General features: G+C 54.6%; 1 protein-coding gene across 1 annotated transcript in view; it reads left to right on the plus strand.

Moving 5' to 3' along the window:
• The window catches only part of ASIC3 (acid sensing ion channel subunit 3), a 49,848-nt gene that overhangs the window by 18,914 nt on the left and 17,298 nt on the right, over positions 1 to 13,636 (plus strand). Inside the window, exons 2-3 of the mRNA XM_054016980.1 lie at positions 3,887 to 4,037; positions 5,123 to 5,250. Of these exons, the coding sequence (XP_053872955.1) occupies positions 3,887 to 4,037; positions 5,123 to 5,250 (279 nt within the window). The remainder of the gene's footprint in view (positions 1 to 3,886; positions 4,038 to 5,122; positions 5,251 to 13,636) is intronic.

Raw genomic sequence — 13,636 nt, forward strand, 5'->3', positions numbered from 1 at the left:
CTAAGGCCCCCGGGCTCCCGGCCATGGGTAAGAATCCCCCGGCTCTGGTGGGAACCGCTGATGGGTCACTCCTGGCACCCTCACCCACTAGACCACCCCCTTAGGTCATTACCCTTCAGGGCACCGGAGACTCTTCAGCATGGGTTGAGTCAAGCCCCACACTCTGGTCACCCCCTGGGCATGCCTGGCCTGCTGCCCTTAGCCCCTGGGTCTGTGACTTTTGCTCCCTGCTGGTGTGTGGATGGGCACGTGTACATACCCGCTGGCCGACCCAGGCTGCAAGTCTGCTACGATGCTCCTCTGGCAGGTCGCTCCGGCCGCTTCACAGCCCAGGCGCTGGTGTCGCGGCGTTCCTGGTGGCCGGCCCGTCATGCTTTGGTAGCACCCTACATCCATGCCTGTGACCTCTGACCTGGCCCAAATCCCCCGTGGGAGAGCGCTGGGTCTCATTCAGCCTAGCGTGTCGATGGACTTCCTCATGGCGCAGCCTCCCTCCCAAGGGTGCACCCCAGCGCTGGGGCATTTATCCCGTGTCGCGGCCCCCATCACCCAGGACGCAGCCTGTCTCTTCAAAGACAAGGACTTCCACCTTCCTGGATCTGACCGGGGCTGCCCGTTTGCTTCCCGCTTTTGGTAGGAATTTCTGCACCTCCCGGACATCCAACCTGGCACCTCGCCTGCTCTGCACCCTCGTACCGATGGGCAGGCGCAGTCAGGTCCCGGACCAGGCCCCACGCTGGTTCCTAAATTACCAGCAGGGTGACTGGCTGCCCCTCAATTCGCCCACAACAGCCCCCCCGCCGCAACCCAGCGGAGCCCATTCTTCCCGAAGTCCGGGTTCCACCCTCAGCATCCCCCCAAAATCCCCTCGGCTCCCCAGCGCCCACCATTGCTGAGCGCGGCCACCGGGAACTCACCGGTTAGAAGCGGCTACGAGAGAGCACAAGTGCCAGGCCAACGGACGCCGTCAGCCGATCCCTGCCCTTGGGTCAGGGGACCAGGTCTGGCTGCTCATGAAACTGGACCCCAAAGACCTGGGGCCATTTGCAATCCCGGAGTAGCTTTCCCCCGTGTTGTACATCTCCCTCCCGAACCCTTTTCTCCATGCCTCCAGCTCCTCTCCTGTCACCATTAACTGCCCCGGGCCCAGAGGGCAGCGTGCTCCAGCAGACCCAGCGCTCCCGCCGAGGCCGGGGAAGATTGGGAGGGATATGGCCCAGAGGAGCATTTGGGGGAAGAACAAGTCCGTGTCCCAGATCTCCTGCGCGCCTTCCACTGGGCCTGCCCCGAGGAACTGGCCCAAGCTCTCCTGGGAGCCAACCCCGAAGGGGGGGTGCTGTCAGGCCCAGACCAGCTACTGACCTGCTCCTTGAGTGACGGCCCTGCCTGGCTGCCTGGCATAGAAACAGGGCCAGGAGCTGTGGGGCTTGGGCACATGCAGCGTGTGTGTGTGTGTGTGGGGGGTTGTGTGTCCTGCGCTTTCTGTCGGCTTGTTGTGGAAATGTTCTGCTGTGGCTTGGGCTGGGGGTTGGAAGGCGGCTGACTGAGTGTGGCCCCGTTAGACCCGCTGCAGACAAAGCCTTTTATGGCATCACAAAAGGTTCTGGCTGTCGCTGCAACAGACAGACAGACAAGAGCTGAGATAATGACGCTAAACCCCGGATCAGGAGCAAGGATGGGCCCATGGATTCACACCCCCTTTATCCAGGATGTCATTGGTAAGGACATTGCATGACAAGCAAGGCCCCGCCCCCAACCACTGCCCCCCCCCCCCCCCCTTTCTCCCCACAAACACATTCCTACCGGTATCAGAGGGGTAGCCGTGTTAGTCTGAATCTGTAAAAAGCAACAGAGGGTCCTGTGGCACCTTTGAGACTAACAGAAGTATTGGGAGCATAAGCTTTCGTGGGTAAGAACCTCACTTCTTCATCACCTTACTTGCATCTGAAGAAGTGAGGTTCTTACCCACGAAAGCTTATGCTCCCAATACTTCTGTTAGTCTCAAAGATTCCTACCGGTACTAGTGCAAGCCCTACGACCTGGGTACGTTTGCTTTGGAAAAAAGGAGATGAAGGGGGACATGACAGCGATCTTCGAATACTTGAAAGGCTGCCATAAAAAAGATAGAGAAAAGCTGCTCTCTCTGGCCACAGCGGCAGGACAAGAGGCAGCGGGTTCAAACTACAGCCCAGCAGAGTTAGATGAAATCTCAGGGAAAACTTCCCAGCTGTGAGAACAGTGGGACGGTGGAACAGACGCCTCAGGGGGTTGTGGAAGCTCCTTCACTGGAGGTTTTCCGAAGGAGGCTGGAGCCGTCTGTCTGGGATGGGACAGACCCAACAAATCCTACATCTCGTCCGGGGGTTAGACTAGCCACCCCGGCAGCCGTGCTGTGATTCTCTCCCCCAGTGCCATTGGGCCAGGCAGTCCATGGCGTGGGAGCGCAGAGCATCCCTGACTCCTAGTGTCCAGGTACATCCAGCAACCTGGCCGAGGGGACCGGCGCCAGAGCCCCTCGCAGTCACAGGGCCAGTCGGGGGGAATCGGCTCCCCGAGGCCTGGGACGAGCCCAGCAACTGCAGTGATACAGACCCTGGCATCCAAACGGGTGTGTAGCCACCTGCCCACAGCGCATCCCACAGCCGCTCTGCACCAGCTGAGCATGGGTCAGGGCCTGGTTTCACAAGCCCAGGCAGGAGGGCGTCACACGGTGGGGACAGGAACGCCGCTTGTGACAGGGTCCTGCCATGGGAATAGCATCCCAGCCTGTCCCTGAATGTCGACTGGCGACAAACCCTGGCATTGTGAACGTCCCCAGTGCAGCCCACGCTGCTGCTCGTAAATCGGCCTCTGTGGGGCCCAAGGGCCTGCGTACCAACAGCGTCGTGCCCATATGCTCTTGGGGGCAAACCATGGGCACATGGGTCCCATCCACGGGCTATTCTCAACACCGGCAATGCCTCCGGACTAGCGTTACTGCCGCCGCTCGGGGTAAACCACACGCCTGGCTGCTCAGACACCTCTGCCGTGCCTGGCCCAGAGTCGACCCCCCAGCTCCAGCGCAGGGGAGCTGTAGCCATCTGGGGCAGTCGGCTTCTGGCCACCCAGGGGGCCTCCTGGGGGTGTCTTTACCCAGAGGGGTGCGGCCCCAACCTGCTCCCACGCTCCAGAAACAGGCTTTCCTCCGGCGCCAGGTCTCACCCCGGGGTGCATGGTGCTGGGCCCCACCGGCTCTGCTTGTGGCCTGGCGCCAGCCGTGCCCGGCCACGGACTGGGCATTAGCGGCTGTGCTGTGATGCCAGGTACTCTTCCTCCTCCTCTGCCTCCTCCTCTTCCTCCTCCCCCTGCTCTGTCATTAAATCCGCCAGGTCCCTTGGGTGGGTCAAAGCGCCGCCCAAGTGTCCCCTGGCCCTCGCCGAGCTCCTGCCAGGTGAGTGACCGCGCAAGCCAGAGAGGTTTGGCCAAAGGAGCCTCCTCCGCGTGGCTGGCACTGGGAGGGCACAGACCAGAACGGCAGCTCAGCGGGCGGGGCTGGCAGCTGCCCGTGCAGGGTGGACAGTCAGCGCCCCATGGCCCGAGGGTGGGAGTGGCCCCGTTTCAGGCTGGTTTGACTCGGGGCTGTGAGCGGCCAGGATGCCAGAGCCCCTGTTAACGCGGGGTTCAGAACTAGTGTAGACGCGCCCGCCCCGGGTTCTCTAACACAGGACAGGTGGGTCGACTCCCACCAGCCCTGGGCTAACGGCAGTGCAGACGGGCCCAGCCCCCCCTCCAGACACAGCACAGCTCTGCACATGGCACAGCCCCCCCAGCGCGGTCTGGTCCCGGTGCAGCATCTCCCTGGGCTGGGCTGGGGCTGACCTCATGCCCGGCTCTGTCTCCCCTGCAGATCTTCACGCGCCTGGGGAAGTGCTACACCTTCAACGCAGGGGTGCCAGGCAACGAGCTCCTCACCACCGTCAAGGGTGGCTCCGGCAACGGGCTGGAGCTCATGCTGAACATCCAGCAGGAGGAGTACCTGCCCGTCTGGGGGGAGAGCGGTGAGGCTGGGCACTGGGCACAGGGCTCCCACACACACACGGGGGACAGCAACACCTGCATGGACAGCCCTGCCTGACCCCGTCCCTGCGACAGCAACACCCCCCAGACAGCAACACCCGGCACGGACAGCCCTCCCTGACCCTGTCCCTGGGACAGAAACACCCCCCAGACAGCAACACCCGGCATGGACAGCCCTCCCTGACCCTGTCCCTGGGACTGCAACACCCCCCAGACAGCAACATCCGGAACGGACAGCCCTCCCTGACCCTGTCCCTGGGACCGCAACACCCCCCAGACAGCAACACCCGGCACAGACAGCCCTGCCTGACCCCCTCCCTGGGACAGCAACACCCCCCAGACAGCAACACCCGGCATGGACAGCCCTCCCTGACCCTGTCCCTGGGACAGCAACACCCCCCAGACAGCAACACCTGCATGGACATCCCTCCCTGACCCTGTCCCTGGGACAGCAACACCGCCCAGACAGCAACACCCGGCACGGACAGCCCTCCCTGACCCTGTCCCTGGGACAGAAACACCCCTGAGACAGCAACACCCGGCATGGACAGCCCTCCCTGACCCTGTCCCTGGGACAGAAACACCCCCCAGACAGCAACACCTGGCATGGACAGCCCTCCCTGACCCTGTCCCTGGGACAGCAACACCCCCCAGACAGCAACACCTGGCATGGACAGCCCTCCCTGACCCTGTCCCTGGGACAGAAACACCCCCGAGACAGCAACACCCGGCACGGACAGCCCTCCCTGACCCTGTCCCTGGGACTGCAACACCCCCCCCAGACAGCAACATCCGACACGGACAGCCCTGCCTGACCCTGTCCCTGGGACAGAAACACCCCCCAGACAGCAACATCCGACACACACAGGCCTTTCTATGCCTCCCTCCCCCCAGAGAGCAACACCCCTGGCATGGACAGGCTTATCTCATCCCCCTCCCCGAGGGCAGAAATCAGGTTTAGCCAGCTCCCGCACAGAACAGGAGCCCTCTCCCACCCCCTTGGCCCCCGGGTGCCCCACCCGTCCCCAGTAACACCCCCGTGCTCTGTGCTCTGCTGTGTTTGCAGACGAGATCTCCTACGAAGCCGGGGTCAAGGTGCAGATCCATAGCCAGGAGGAGCCGCCCTTCATCGACCAGCTGGGCTTCGGCGTGGCGCCCGGCTTCCAGACCTTCGTGTCCTGCCAGCAGCAGAGGGTATCCGTCCTTCCATCGGTCTGTCCATTCCCGGGCCCGCGGGCCAGCAGGGGTCCTGCCCATCACCCCAGTGCTCGTGGGGCAGGCAGCCTGGGAGGGAGGGAGCCCTGATGATGACAGAAAGGGGGGGTCAGCTCCTCAGGGATCCCTGGGGAGGGGCTGCTGGTATGAGGCTGCCCATTCTCTGCAAGGGAGGTCAGGAGCCGTTTCTTCCCCCAGGCCCTGGCCGTGTGGATCCCCCTCTCCAGGCAGGCTCCCCATACACGTGTGATCGGAATCTTTGGCCACCAGTGTCGGGGGGGGGCCCTCTGTGTCTGCGTGTCCTGGTGCCACCCACTGGGGGCAGGTAGAGGCAAAGTGACCCTGACTGCTCTCCCCGCTTGGTACCTGTGGCAGTGAGGTGGGACTCGCATTCCACCAGGTCCACTCTAGCACCTTGTCCTCAGGCACTTGCAAATATGAAATATTGATAGTTAGTTACGATTGGTTGGGTTTGGTTGATTGGAAATGGCTGGGGTGGGATGGTGGGTTGGTTAGCATTAGTTGGGGTTGGTAGTTGGGGTTTGGTTGGTTGGGATGGTGGGTTAGGGTTGATTGGTTGGGGTTCAGATGGTGTGTGGGGTTAGCACCATGGGTATCCGTCCTTCCATCTGTCTGTCCATAGTTGCAGTTGGTTGGTTTTGGTAGGTTAAAGTTAGTTGGTTGTGGTGGGTTGAAATGGTGGGGTGGGTTAGTAGCTGGGGTTGGGTTAGGGTTAGTTGGTTGGGGATGATGGCTGGATTGCATTTATAGCTGGAGTGTGTTGGTTGGGGATGGTGGTTGGGTTGGGTTAGTAGCTGGTGTTGGTTGGTGTAATGAAGCGGCCTTTGGTGGGACCCAACTAAGAGTATCAATTCAGGACAAATTGCTCAGAGCAGGGCAATCACAGCCCAAGGCTGGGGTTCCTTTGCACACCAAGGCAAACCAAACCAGCCCGAATGAGAAGACTTTGGTTTTACCCCACTGGCTCACCACAAGTCACACAAGCAATTCCCTTAGACACTCCAGTTTCCCAGTATCACCACCAGGGCCACTCGTTATGGGGATGAATGGTTATGAAAACCAATACCCCAGTAAAAGAAAAAAAGTTCTCCCGATCCCAAAGGATCCAGGTCAATATACCAGTTAGATCTTACCCACAAATCACGCTGTTGCAAATCCTTTAGGATCTAAAATCTAAAGGTTTATTCATAAAAGGAAACAGATATAGATGAGAGCTAGAATTGGTTAAATGGAATCAATGACATACAGTAATGGCTAGGGTTACCATACGTCCGGATTTTCCCGGACATGTCCGTCTTTTTGGGCTCCAAATCCCCGTCCGGGGGGAAATCCCCAAAAGCCGGACATGTCTGGGAAAATCGGGACATGCGGTGCCAGGCCGGGAGCTCGGGGGCCGGGCCGGGCTGGGGGCTCCGGGGCCGGGCCGGCCGTGCGGTGCCGGGGGCTCGGGGGCTCGGCCGGCGGTGCCGGGCCGAGCCGGGGGCTCGGGGGACGGGACGGCGGTGCCGGGCTGGGCCGGGGGCTCGGGGGCTCGGCCAGCGGTGCCGGGCCGGGCCGGGGGCTCGGGGGACGGGCCGGCGGTGCCGGGGGACGGGCTGGGGACCAGCGGTGCGGTGCCGGGGGTGGGCCGCGCCTCCTCCCCCCACACCCCCTCTTACCTGCTTCAGGCTTCCTGCGACTCAAATGTTCGCGGGAAGCAGGGGAGGGGGCGGAGACTTTGGGGAGGGGGCGGAGTTGGGGAGGGGTGTGTGTGGGCGGGGCTGGGGGCGGGGCCGGGGCCCCGTGGAGTGTCCTCCTTTCGGAGGCACTAAATATGGTAACCCTAGTAATGGCAAAGTTCTTGGTTCAGGCTTGCAGCAGCGATAGAATAAACTGCAGGTTCAAATCAAGTCTCTGGAACATCCCCAGCTGGGATGGGTCATTCAGTCCTTTGTTCAGAGCTTCAGTTTGTAGCAAGGTTCCTCCAGAGGTCAGAAGCAGGACTGAAGACAAGATGGAGGGGTTTCCAGGGCCTTTTATATCCTCTGCCATGTGGAAAGACCCCTTTGTTCTTACTGTGGAAAATCACAGCAGCGAGATGGAGTTTGGAGTCACATGGGCAAGTCACGTGTCCAGGCATGACTCCGTTTGCAGGCGGCAGCCATTGCTCACATGCTCACTTCTGCAGAAAAGGACCTAGGGGTCACAGTGGACGAGAAGCTGGATATGAGTCAACAGTGTGCCCTTGTTGTCAAGAAGGCTAACGGCATTTTGGGCTGTATAAGCAGGGGCATTGCCAGCAGATCGAGGGACGTGATCATTCCCCTTTATTCGACATTGGTGAGGCCTCATCTGGAGTACTGTGTCCAGTTTTGGGCCCCACACTACAAGAAGGATGTGGAAAAATTGGAAAGAGTCCAGCAGAGGGCAACAAAAATGATTAGGGGACTGGAGCACATGACTTATGAGGAGAGGCTGAGGGAACTGGGATTGTTTAGTCTCCAGAAGAGAAGAATGAGGGGGGATTTGATAGCAGCCTTCAACTACCTGAAGGGGGGTTCCAAAGAGGATGGAGCTCGGCTGTTTTCAATGGTGGCAGATGACAGAACAAGGAGCAATGGTCTCAAGTTGCAGTGGGGGAGGTCCAGGTTGGATATTAGGAAACACTTTTTCACTAGGAGGGTGGTGAAGCACTGGAATGCGTTACCTAGGGAGGTGGTGGAGTCTCCTTCCTTGGAGGTTTTTAAGGCCCGGCTTGACAAAGCCCTGGCTGGGATGATTTAGTTGGGAATTGGTCCTGCTTTGAGCAGGGGGTTGGACTAGATGCCTCCTGAGGTCCCTTCAACCCTGATATTCTATGATTCTATGATTCTATCTTGAACGTTCCCAGGGAGGCTCCTCAGATGTGGATTGGAGTCTCCCAAGGTCCATTGTCAGTTAAGTGTTTCTTGATTGGGCACTTACTGAGAATAGTCCCTTCTCAAGAAACTGACCAAATGCTTCACTGGTGCTACTTAGAATCAAACACACTGAGATACAAGTACATAGCCAACATTCATAACTTTAAATACAAAAATGATACACACATACAGACAGCATAATCATAACCAGCAAATCATAACCTTTTCATAGACATCTTCCTTGACCCCCTTTGGACAAGATTTGGTGCCACTACAGGACCTTGGTTGCAACAATGATCTATACAGTCCCAGATTATATCAATAACGTCACACCCCCAATGCAAAATGGATGCAGGAAGGGATGACACAAATATCACTGACTGCATCCCAAGAGCTCCCCGTCCTTGGGTCTGTCTCACTACAGCTAGTATTGGGTTAGAAGCCGTACCAGTGTATAACAGAAATGGTTTATCAAAGTCATGTTCAATAACATGATTCAATCTTTTTACAAACTCAAGGTAAAACTTGGTTAGAACAACAGTGGATTGGATCTGCTCTTGCAGCATGGTTCCTGTATGTCTCATGTGATCTTGCCAAGAGCTAAAGATCATAGCTACTTTATCCATACAAGCTCTGGTAAATGTTTGGAACCCAATTAACATCAAGACAATGTAGATATTAAGGTTGTTTATAGTACAGGAATCTTGGCATTTAGCCATGAAAGCAATATGGTAGCGTGCCTCGGTTTCCCTTTTCATACAGCACGTCAGGTCTGGAATGTCATTTTTCCTGTGAAAAGTTCCAATACTGTTTACAGTTTACAGGTACTAACTGTGCAACATCAGCATTACAAGGCCTTTTAATACAAAGTGTGTTTTTATGTATCATTCTTAACATGTTCAAGGGATTCTCCAAAAGATTCGGCACATTGTACATTTTTACAGTTCTTGGTAATAGCAACACATTAGTTACAAAAATCACCATTAGCAATAACAACAAATCCATTGCAAGTGTCCGTTTACAATCATTTTTGTCATGCCACACCTTTGGCTCAATACCATTGGAGTTTTGGAGTTTTAGGGTTACCCTGTGGTTTCCCTTTGCAAAATTAAGGTCTCTCTTTCCTCCTTGTCCTGAAGGATCAAACCCTGATTTCTCTTGCTTAACAGAATCCACTGGCTGATGGGGTGGGCTCTCTGTGCTAACAGCTATTAGTAAGTCTTTCTTCTCCCTGCCAGCCAGGTAATTTGCATCAACACAGACAGGAACCAGTTTACCAGTTTTCAGATCATTAACTGCTATCATCTCCAAGGCTGCACTCTGTCTTACAGAGACACCACACAAATCCCGAGTCTGAGGGTGAGAGTTTGCTTGCTCTCCCCCGCATCCTCAAGCATTTCGCCATAAAACTGTTCTGCTCTGACACCAGTAACCAAATCTGTCCTTAGACCCTGAAGCACAGACTGCTCACTTACAGAATTAGCATGGAGACATTCCTCTCTCAACAACATTGTCTCCCCAACAAACTGGTCAAGCACAGCCACTTGGTTATAGGGCTATTCAACTTCCTTAAGAGCTTTTACTCCATCTGAGACTGTCTCAAAGCTACCCACACTGGATCTTTCAAAAGGACAGTCAGTGGATCCATTCACCACCGAACATTTCTGGCTGTTAGGAACTGAAACTTCCTTGATCAAATCACTTCCACACCCTTCAGCTACAGCAAACTGCTTGCAAAGACTACCCTGAAAATTTTTCTTTTCAGGAATTTTCTAACTTTCTAAGCACCAATTCACCTTTACCTTGCTCCACAGAAGCATTGCTCTGCTGAGCCATTATCAACGCCGGAGTTTCACTTACATCCAGAATCACCTCTGGCCCAGCAGGTGGATTCCTACCCAATCCCCTTTCAGGCAAACTGCTGGATTTCATAGTCAAAGGGTCAGAAGTATTTTCCTTCCCTTTGCCACACACAAGTTCAGAAATCTTTTCCTTCTTGCTACAAGTTTCCAAACTGTCAGTAGGTAACACAACCAAATCACCTTTCTGCTCTCCTTGTGCCCTGGCTAGGGTATCACCCTGATCAGACAGAGTTGTTACACCCTTCTCCAACCACACATGAGCAACAGGCAAAATACAAGCACCAGAATTGTCTGTTCTCTGGGATTTTGCTAAGACACTCACTGGATGCAACTTAGTTCCAGTGCCATTCTCCCCAGCAGACACAGACTTAGGACCATTCCCCTCCTGGGCTTGAGTTGAATCCAGAACCAACTCTGAGACAACTGCACTAACCTCAACCATCACAGGCCGAAAGGCACCTTCTGTCTGCTACACAGACAAAGAAGAGTTGAAGACACATTTTCCTTTAGCAGACACACAGTTTGGGATTTCATTTCCCTTGTCCCAGCACACAGGGCTGTTCACAGACAACTGCTTGGAGACACAGGCACATTTCCTTCACTGTCACTATTCTTCGCACAGGAAACAGGTAGGGTATAGGGACACTCATCTTCCACTCTCCTTGCCTTCCCAAACTGCTGACTAGATACAGCCATCAGCTCACAAGGCTGCCTAGGCCCATCCAAACTTTCCCTACCAGGCACACGGCCACGCCCAACAGACAAACTGCTGCTCTTCCCACTACACTGAGCTACTTCCAGCAAATCAGTGTTACCCTTTTCAGGTTCCCTTTTACAAGCTGTATCAGCCAACAATCCATCACCCATCCAAAATCCACCCTTTCCTTTCTCAGTTAGGGCTTCCACCTGACCATCCACTTTAATCTGCTCCTGAGAAACATTGTCCTGACCAACGAGACCTTTCTGCTCTTTATCTAATTCCAGATTCACTTCTGAGACATTAGACAGACATTCCGACACTTCATTCACAGACAAACAGCTTTTTTGCACAGACAAACAATCTTGCCAGGAATATTCAGTTTCACTTTCCAGGCAGGCTCTGTGTCCTCACCAGGGACAGATCCCAGAAACAATGTCTCTTGGTTATTTGTAATATGAGTGTAACAGTGCTGGCTCACTGGGACCCAATTGAGAGTACCAATTCAGGACAAAGCAACAGAGGGTCCTGTGGCACCTTTGAGACTCAAAGGTGCCACAGGACCCTCTGTTGCTTTTTACAGATTCAGACTAACACGGCTGCCCCTCTGATACTTGAATTCAGGACAAATTGCTTAGAGCAGTGGTCTCCAAAGTGGGGTGCACGCACCCCAGGGGGTGCGCAAGAGGATCCTTTGGGGTGCGCGGCAGGAGGAGCGGGTTTTTTTGTTTTTTTGCTGCTTCGTCAGTTCGGGCGGGAGTCCAAGTGGCCTTTTTTTTTTGCTTTGGCAAAAATTGTGGAGCTGACGCGTCAGGGGGTGCCTGCTCAAATATTTTTTACTGATGGGGTGCGTGATCAAAAAAGACCACTGGCTTAGAGCAGGGCAGTTACAGCCCAAGGCTGGGGGTCCTTCACTACTAAGGCACCAAACCAGCCAGACTAAGAGGACTTCGGTCTCACCCCACTGGCTAACCATGTTATACCAATAAAAACTAGCAGGATCTTATTAAAGGGGACAAGATAAAGATGCCACATTTGTTATGATAACAATTTGATTTATGACCAATAACTAATATCTTAATCCTAATACACACACATTATACCTAATACCCACCCACACACACACACACACATCCATCAGATGTTCTGCAGCTGCTGCATAGTTACCAGTCCTGCTTGAGTTTGTAGCTTGGGTTCGTAGCTTGTGTCGGTAACTGGCCAGGAAAGCCGGGCACAAGGACGAGCTGGGTCTCTGTTGGGCGCACCGATGCCCTTCCATGTTGGCAGCAGAATGTTACCCTCCTCCAAAGTTTTCCATCTCACCCATCCTTTTTGTAGGCTTCAGTTTGAATCCAGAGTCTATAGGTCTTGCTGTGTCACGCTGCCTCTGGGTTTGGTGATTGATCACCCGTCAATTGCAGACCTGACTTTCAGCCTCGGACCTGGCTTTGATCTTCCTTCTATTGTACCTTTTCTTTTTAGGGTGGATTCTTCTTACTTTGTTAGGGCTTTTGTCTGCATCTTCAGCCGTTGGTGTTTGAACTCTATTTAATCAGGACAGGCTGGGGCTGGAGGTTGATTCCATCATCCATACTTACCTCATTCACACATCTAAACTAAACTAATAAGATTACAGCAGGGTTTGCAACAATGAAGGTTGCAGCAGGGTTTGCAAAATGGAGTGAGCGTTTTAAAATGGGGTTTGAATTACAATATGGCAAACAGTGAACAGAAGTTACAATATAGACAAGTTTCTCATCTGATCTGGCCCTTACATTATCCTCCTCCATCCTCTGCTCCTGACTATAACCTGGAGATTCTCTATCATTAGACTCTCCCCTAAGAGAAGTCTCTGTCCGAGCCACATGCTCCTCTGCAGCAGTTGGCTTTCCCCCATCTCCTAGTTTAAAAACTGCTCTACAACCTTCTTAATGTTCAGTGCCAGCAGTCTGGTTCCACTTTGGTTTAGGTGGAACCCATCTCTCCTGTACAGGCTCCCTCCATCCCAAAAGTTTCCCCAGTTCCTAATGAATGTAAACCCCTCCTCTCTACACCTGATCTATATGGTCCCAGATTATATCAATAACATCACAATGAGTCAACCCACTGACTGCTTTGGTGCAGCAAACAGCTGCAAGATGTCCACATTTTGTGCATTTTTTACACCCTGCATCTCTGGCTGGACATGCATCATCTCTCGGGATATGACCTGTTCCACATCTTCTGCACCTAGGCTGGAATTTGTCCCTCTTAGCCTGGGCATTCTCTCTCCTTGCCTCAGGGGTTTGATGATAATGAGTGTCTGTTTACAGTTTCTAAGGGCTTGTCTACACTGGCAATTAACAGCGCTGCAGTTTTCTTGCTCAGGGGTGTGAAAAAACACCCCCCTAAGCACAGCAAGTTTCAGCGCTCTAAAGCGCCAGTGTAGACAAGGCACCAGCGCTGGGAGCTACGCCCCTCATTGAGGTGTTTTTTTGAGCCGCGCTCCCAGCGCTGCGCCGTGACCACACATAAGAACATAAGAGCATAAGAACGGCCGTACTGGGTCAGATCAAAGGTCCATCTAGCCCAGTATCCTGTCTGCCGACAGTGGCCAATGCCAGGTGCCCCAGAGGGAGTGAACCTAACAGGTAATGATCAGGTGATCTCTCTCCTGCCATCCATCTCCACCCTCTGACAGACAGAGGCTAGGGACACCGTTCCTTACCCATCCCGGCTAATAGCCATTAATGCACACAAGGCACGTTAAAGCACTGCCGTGGCAGTGCCGCTGTGGTAGCGCTTTAGTGTGGCCGGTGTAGACGAGCCCTAAGCTAGTTTCCAGTTTTCCAAGGTTCTCGAGTTGCCCTAGGTTTTGGTGTCTCACCAGCTCAGAATGCTTTGCTCTCTGGATAGCCGTGGCTAGG

This window comes from Malaclemys terrapin, chromosome 2, assembly GCF_027887155.1.
Source record: "Malaclemys terrapin pileata isolate rMalTer1 chromosome 2, rMalTer1.hap1, whole genome shotgun sequence".
Lineage (NCBI taxonomy): Eukaryota > Metazoa > Chordata > Testudines > Emydidae > Malaclemys > Malaclemys terrapin.